Raw genomic sequence first — 8906 nt, 5'->3', positions numbered from 1 at the left:
TCAATTTACAAACTTCAAGTAGCAGTAGTTACAGAAGAACCTCAATTTCAAACTTCAAGTAGCAGTAGTTACAGAAGAACCTCAATTTACAAACTTCAAAAAGCAGTAGTTACAGAAGAACCACAATTTACAGGCTTCAAGTAGCAGTAGTTACAGAAGAACCTCAATTTACAAACTTCAAGTAGCAGTAGTTACAGAAGAACCTCAATTTACAAACTTCAAGTAGCAGTAGTTACAGAAGAACCTTAATTTACAAACTTCAAAAAGCAGTAGTTATAGAAGAACCACAATTTACAGGCTTCAAGTAGCAGTAGTTACAGAAGAACCTCAATTTACAAACTTCAAGTAGCAGTAGTTACAGAAGAACCTCAATTTACAAACTTCAAGTAGCAGTAGTTACAGAAGAACCTCAATTTCAAACTTCAAGTAGCAGTAGTTACAGAAGAACCTCAATTTACAAACTTCAAAAAGCAGTAGTTACAGAAGAACCACAATTTACAGGCTTCAAGTAGCAGTAGTTACAGAAGAACCTCAATTTACAAACTTCAAGTAGCAGTAGTTACAGAAGAACCTCAATTTACAAACTTCAAGTAGCAGTAGTTACAGAAGAACCTTAATTTACAAACTTCAAAAAGCAGTAGTTATAGAAGAACCACAATTTACAGACTTCAAGTAGCAGTAGTTACAGAAGAACCTCAATTTACAAACTTCAAGTAGCAGTAGTTACAGAAGAACCTCAATTTACTAACTTCAAGTAGCAGTAGAGTGGAAAAACAAGTTGACTTTATATTCTTAATTATGTTTCATTGTATCCATTCAACCATATCCAATTGTATTACAATCTGCAAAGTATGTGAAAATACCGTCTAAACATCGCAAATCTAGTTATGATTAATAACACGTTACTTACATGTTAATAACATAAAACATGAATAACTCAAAAACTATAATAGTAAGACCAAACAATTTTGCAGCACAAAGAGATGGAACAAGTTGTCAGGAAAGTAATTGTAGACTAAGGTCACAAAGGAAGATGTGAGGAGTTAGTTTGATTGTGTGCCACACCAGGACTCAGACCATCCACTTCTCCTTCCTCAACGCGGACAAACACGGCCATTGGATGGCCGTCCTCCTCCACGGGGCCTCGGACACGGCCAGCAGCGGCTGCCATTCTGACGAGGACGAGGATCCCTGCGACTACACGGGCCACGTGTTGGCCCTCAACGGCTACAAAAAATACTTTTGCCACTTCAGACCAGTCTTCACCGGCGATGATCCCCCCTCAGACACGTCCCTCTCCGCCAGCAGGAGAAAGTCCCGGTCCAGGTCCAGGTCCAGCTCAGACTCTCGCTCCCGATCTCATTCCAGAGAAGAGTCCAAGAGAGGCCGGGCCACGAGCATCGAGGTACACCACAAGTTAGACCGTCTGGGACTGTGGATGGAGAGGCTGATGGAGGGCACTCTGCCCAGAAGGCAGGTGTCCTCCTGGCCCAACCTCCACAACCTCACCCCTTAGTGCTCTGTCCCCAGCTATACAGCCACACCCACCACCACCAAAGATTCTCTACATGCTTATTTACATACCTTAATTCTTTCCAAACGGTAACACGGCAGTAAAACGGGTGATCAAACAAAACAGAAGTCATGGTCATGGACCCACTAGCTGCGCAAGCTAGTTCTCCAATCCCATAAACAGACTCAATAACTCCACGGTGAATTTACCAAACTGAAACAAAACAAAAAGAATGTCATTGTAAGTTAATACTAAGACAGACACTTGTAAAAGTGTTAGCATATTAGCTAATACTAACAATGCTAGCTTGTTTACAGTACCATAGCATGTACAAATCTGCATGGCTACGGATGTAAAAAAAAAAAATTTAAAAAAAAAAAGATTTTCGAATGAATCTTGATTCTCATTTAATTAATTAAAAAAAATCAAAAATCGATTAAAAAAATAATAAATACAAAAAAATCCAAACATATTTTCTTGTTGCTAAATCTGTCCTGTCCAGCCATATTATTTCATGTTTGGCTAGAATTTCATTAAACCAAACCCGTTTTCTTTTATTATAGAAATGTATCAGGGCTGGAAAAATGTAGTTTATCATAAAACTGGCAGCTAATGTTATTAAAAAAAGTATTGATTTTAAATGGAGAATTGTTTGGACTCGAGAATAGATTCTGAATCAAATCGTGTGGTACCCAAGGATCCCCGGCCCTAATAAAAACACTCCTACAGACATCATACTAACACAGACACTTGTAAACGTGTAAATGCTAACAATGCTAGCGTCATTACGTTACGTTAGCACGTGGAAACACTGCTACAGACATCATACTAACACAGACACTTGTAAATGTGTTAGCATATGCTAACAATGCTAGCGTCATTATATTACGTTAGCACATGGAAACACTTCTACAGACATCACAGGTGGGACACTTTAGGTGGTAAGAATACAAACATTGCTGGGAGTGATGAATGAAGAATCCTTTCCAGCAGAAACACTATGGACAGTTATACTTCCAGTTCAAGTCACAAAAGAGGAAGTACATTTTCAACCGGAAGCGCCTGCAGTGAGCGAACTCGTCCAAAAGATGGCGCCGCTGCACAGACAATAACACATTTTCAGTGTCTCTGTGTTAAATGAAAACTATTTGATTATTAATGCCGTTAGCGAATAAAAATCCCTAATTTAGCCGCAGCAAAAAAGTAGTGGCTTATAGTTGGGGAAAATACAAGTTGTATTTTTGCTTGTTCAGAGCTACCAAGGCTTGAATTGCGAGTAGCAAGCACTAAGTTGTGTCCAACATTGACTTTGCTCTCATTTGCATGAAGCAATGAAGACAGGAAGTGAAGTTAGGACAATGCTAACAACACGTCTAGTGAATCAGCCAGGCCATGGAGCTGTGCTTGAACATGTTTGGAGGCAGATGGTTCTAAAGCATGGAACTAGAATCATGCGTATAGTTAGCTTGCACTAGCTACTTATTAGCGTTTGTCCCAGTCTGCTGAAGAAACATTAACAAAACACTGTAACTCTTTTTGTCTTTTATGACATTTAGTGCGCTTATTTATTGAAGTGTGTGCATATTGTTTTGACATTTGTTCTCCATTCAACAATAAATGTTTGTTTTCTGTTGTCTATAAAGGACAATGACTCTTAACTGATGAGAGAGCAATGAACAGCATGCATTCATACGGATACACCTTTGTACAGTATTCATCAATATTTGTACAGCATTCATCAATATTTGTACAGCATTCATCAATATTTGTACATCATTCATCAATATTTGTACAGCATTCATCAATATTTGTACAGTATTCATCAATATTTGTACAGCATTCATCAATACTAATACAAGTGAGTACAGCATTCATCAATACTAATACAAGGGTGTTGCCTTCAAGTGTTGTGGTAGTTTCAGCAGCTGTTGGGGATGTCCAGGACCTTCTTCAGGGTCAGAGGTTCTTCAGGGTCAGGGGTTCTGGGCCAAAGGAGGCTGCCAGCAGCTGGTTGGCGCTCATGTTTGTGTGGGAGCCGTCAGGCTTGGAGAGGTAAACATCCCAGCTGGACCCAAACATGATCATGATGTTTCATTAAGTTAGGTGGGATGTACAAAGTACACAAGCAGTGAAGTTGTCACCTTGTGTAAATGGTAAATAAAAAGAGAATACAATGATTTGCAAATCCTTTTCAACTTATATTCAATTGAATAGACTGCAAAGACAAGATATTTACTGTTCGAACTGGAAAACTTTGTTATTTTTTGCAAATATTAGCTCATTTGGAATTTGATGCCGGCAACATGTTTCAAAAAAGCTGGCACAAGTGGCAAAAAAGAGTGAGAAAGTTGAGGAATGCTCATGAAAGACTTATTTGGAACATCCCACAGGTGAACAGGCAAATTGGGAACAGGTGGGTGCCATGATTGGGTATAAAAGCAGCTTCAATAAAATGCTCAGTCATTCACAAACAAGGATGGGGTGAGGGTCGCCACTTTGTCAACAAATGCCTGAGCAAATTGTTTAAGAACAACATTTCTCAACCAGCTATTGCAAGGAATTTAGGGATTTCACCATCTACGCTCCGTTATATCATTAAAAAAGTTCAAAAAATCTTGAGAAATCACTGCACGTAAGCCATGATATTACGTTTGAAGTACAGTATGTCCATCATTAATATTACATTTGAAGTACAGTATGTCCATCATTAATATTACATTTGAAGTACAGTATGTCCATCATTAATATTCTAGTGGTGCACCTCGATCATGAACTGCCTGCAGCCGCCACAGGGAGAGAAGCAGATCAAACATGCAAGTTTCAGTCAACTTCCACTTTTGGTCAACACTGAAGACAACATTTAATACATACATAAAACATACATGCATAAAAACATACATATATAAAAACATACATACATAAAAACATACATGCATAAAAACATATATGCATACATACATAAAAACATACTTGCATTAAAAACATACATACTTAACAACATACATACATAAAAACACATGCATAAAAACATACATACATAAAAACATCCATCCATTTTCTACCGCTTATTCCCAAAAACATACATACATAAAAACATACATGCATTAAAACATACATACTTAACAATTCACATACATAAAAACATGCATTAAACCATACATGCATTAAAAACATTCACACATAACATACATACATAAAAACATACATGCATAAAAAACATACATGCATAAAAATATACATGCATTAAAAACATATATGCATAACAACATACATACATAACAACATACATGCATAAAAACATACATGCATTAAAAACATGCATGCATAAAAACATACATACATAAAAACACATACATAAAACCATACATACATTCATACATAAAAACATACATGCATTAAAATCATACATACTTAACAACATACATACATAAAAACATATGCATACATAACAACATACATACATAAAAACATACATACTTAACAACATACATACATAAAAACATATGCATAAAAACATACATACATAAAAACATACATACATAACATACATACATAAAAACATATGCATAAAAACATACATACATAAAAACATACATACATAACAACATACATACATAAAAACACACATGCATAAAAACATATATGCATACATACATAAAAGCATACATACATAAAAACATACATGCATTAAAAACATACATACTTAACAACATACATACTTAACAACATACATACATAACATACAGTACATACATAAAAACATACATACATAAAAACATACATACATAAAGACATACATGCATACATAACACATACATACAACATACATACATAACATATATACATAACATACATACATAGAAACATACATGCATAAAAACATACATACATAACAACATATATACATAACAACATACATACATACATAAAAACATACATGCATAAAAACACATGCATAAAAACATAAATACATAAAAACATACATACATAAATAAAAAGATACATACATAACATATATACATAACATACATACATAGAAACATACATGCATAAAAACATACATACATAACAACATATATACATAACAACATACATACTTAAAACATACATGATTAAAAAAATACATACATAACAACATACATACATAAAGACATACATGCATACATAACACATACATACAACATACATACATAACATATATACATAACATACATACATAGAAACATACATGCATAAAAACATACATACATAACAACATATATACATAACAACATACATACATACATAAAAACATACATGCATAAAAACACATGCATAAAAACATACATACATAAAAACATACATACATAAATAAAAAGATACATACATAAAAAGATACATACATAACATAACATACATACATAGAAACATACATGCATAAAAACATACATACATAACAACATATATACATAACAACATACATACATAAAACATACCTGATTAAAAAAATACATACATACATAAAAACATACATGAATAAAAACATACATAAATAAAAACATGCATAAAAACATACATACATAAAAACATACATGCATTAAAAACATACATACATACCAACATACATGCAAACCCCGTTTCCATATGAGTTGGGAAATTGTGTTAAATGTAAATATAAACGGAATACAATGATTCGCAAATCATTTTCAACCCATATTCAGTCGAATATGCTACAAAGACAACATATTTGATGTTCAAACTGATAAACATTTTTTTTTTGCAAATAATCATTAACTTTAGAATTTGATGCCAGCAACACGTGACAAAGAAGTTGGGAAAGGTGGCAATAATTACTGATAAAGTTGAGGAATGCTCATTAAACACTTATTTGGAACATCCCGCAGGCAAATTGGGAACAGGTGGGTGCCATGATTGGGTATAAAAGTAGATTCCATGAAATGCTCAGTCATTCACAAACAAGGATGGGACGAGGGTCACCACTTTGTCAACAAATGCGTGAGCAAATTGTTGAATAGTTTAAGAAAAACCTTTCTCAAGCAGCTATTGCAAGGAATTTAGGGATTTCACCATCTACGGTCCGTAATATCATCAAAGGGTTCAGAGAATCTGGAGAAATCACTGCATGTAAGCAGCTAAGCCCGTGACCTTCGATCCCTCAGGCTGTACTGCATCAACAAGCGACATCAGTGTGTAAAGTATATCACCACATGGGCTCAGGAACACTTCAGAAACCCACTGTCAGTAACTACAGTTGGTCGCTACATCTGTAAGTGCAAGTTAAAACTCTCCTATGCAAGGCGAAAACCGTTTATCAACAACACCCAGAAACGCCGTTGGCTTCGCTGGGCCTGAGTTCATCTTAGATGGACTGATACAAAGTGGAAAAGTGTTCTGTGGTCTGACGAGTCCACATTTCAAATTGTTTTTGGAAACTGTGGACGTCGTGTCCTCCGGACCAAAGAGGAAAAGAACCATCCGGATTGTTATAGGCGCAAAGTTGAAAAGCCAGCATCTGTGATGGTATGGGGGTGTATTAGTGCCCAAGACATGGGTAACTTACACATCTGTGAAGGCGCCATTAATGCTGAAAGGTACATACAGGTTTTGGAGCAACATATGTTGCCATCCAAGCAATGTTACCGTGGACGCCCCTGCTTATTTCAGCAAGACAATGCCAAGCCACGTGTTACATCAACGTGGCTTCATAGTAAAAGAGTGCGGGTACTAGACTGGCCTGCCTGTAGTCCACACCTGTCTCCCATTGAAAATGTGTGGCGCATTATGAAGCCTAAAATACCACAACGGAGACCCCCGGACTGTTGAACAACTTAAGCTGTACATCAAGCAAGAATGGGAAATAATTCCACCTGAGAAGCTTCAAAAATGTGTCTCCTCAGTTCCCAAACGTTTACTGAGTGTTGTTAAAAGGAAAGGCCATGTAACACAGTGGTGAACATGCCCTTTCCCAACTACTTTGGCACGTGTTGCAGCCATGAAATTCTAAGTTAATTATTATTTGAAAAAAAAAATAAAGTTTATGAGTTTGAACATCAAATATCTTGTCTTTGTAGTGCATTCAACTGATTATGGGTTTAAAGGGATTTGCAAATCATTGTATTCCGTTTATATTTACATCTAACACAATTTCCCAACTCATATGGAAACAGGGTTTGTACATACATACATAAAAACATACATACATAAAAACATACATACATAAAAACATGCATAAAAACATACATGCATAAAAACATACATGCATTAAAAACATACATACATAAAAACATACATACATATCAACATATATCATAACAACATACATACATAAAAACATACATACATAACAACATATATACATAACATACATGCATAAAAACATACATGCATAAAAACATACATACATAAAAACATACATACATAAAAACATACATGCATAAAAACACATGCATTAAAAACATACATAACATACATACATAAAAACATACATACATAAAAACATGCATAAAAACATACATACATAAAAACATACATGCATAAAAACATACATGCATTAAAAACCTACATACATAACAACATACATACATAAAAACATACATGCATTAAAAACATACATGCATAAAAACATACATAAATAAAAACATGCATAAAAACATACATACATAAAAACATACATGCATAAAGACATACATGCATTAAAAACATACATACATAACAACATACATGCATAAAAAACATACATGCATTAAAAACATACATGCATAAAAACATACATAAATAAAAACGTGCATAAAAACATACATACATAAAAACATACATGCATAAAAACATACATACATAAAAACATACATACATAAAAACACATACATGAAAACATACATACATACAAACATGCATTAAAAAAATACATACTTAACAACATACATACATAAAACATACATACATAAAAACATACATGCATTAAAAACATACATAACAACATACATGCATAAAAACATACATACATAAAAACATACATGCATAAAAACATACATACATAAAAGCACATACATAAAAACATACAGACATACATAAAAGCACATACATAAAAACATACAGACATACATAAAAACATACATGCATTAAAAACATACATACTTAACAACATACATACATAAAAACATACACATAACAACAGTGACGTGCGGTGAGGTTCATGGCTGGTGAGGCACAGACTTCATCACAGTCAGGTTTACAAACATATGAACCCTAAAGAGTATCTTATTCACCATTTGATTGGCAGCAGTTAACGGGTTATTTTTAAAAGCTCATACCAGCATTCTTCCCTGCTTGGCACTCAGCATCAAGGGTTGGAATTGGGGGTTAAATCACCAAAAATTATTGCCGGGCGCGGCGC

At 34.5% G+C, this 8906-nt stretch overlaps 1 protein-coding gene across 1 annotated transcript in view; it reads left to right on the top strand.

Moving 5' to 3' along the window:
• Positions 1-3693, top strand: part of LOC133656008 (dnaJ homolog subfamily C member 16-like) — a 38975-nt gene extending 35282 nt beyond the window's left edge. Inside the window, exon 15 of the mRNA XM_062056733.1 lies at positions 1069-3693. Coding sequence (XP_061912717.1) covers positions 1069-1516 — 448 coding nt within the window. The 3' untranslated portion in view covers positions 1517-3693. The remainder of the gene's footprint in view (positions 1-1068) is intronic.
• The last annotated feature ends 5213 nt before the right edge of the window (positions 3694-8906 follow it).

The sequence above is a fragment of the Entelurus aequoreus genome, linkage group LG01 (assembly GCF_033978785.1).
Source record: "Entelurus aequoreus isolate RoL-2023_Sb linkage group LG01, RoL_Eaeq_v1.1, whole genome shotgun sequence".
NCBI lineage: Eukaryota > Metazoa > Chordata > Actinopteri > Syngnathiformes > Syngnathidae > Entelurus > Entelurus aequoreus.
Note: the sequence above shows the minus strand (reverse complement) of the source record. Positions and strands in the feature narration are given on the sequence as shown.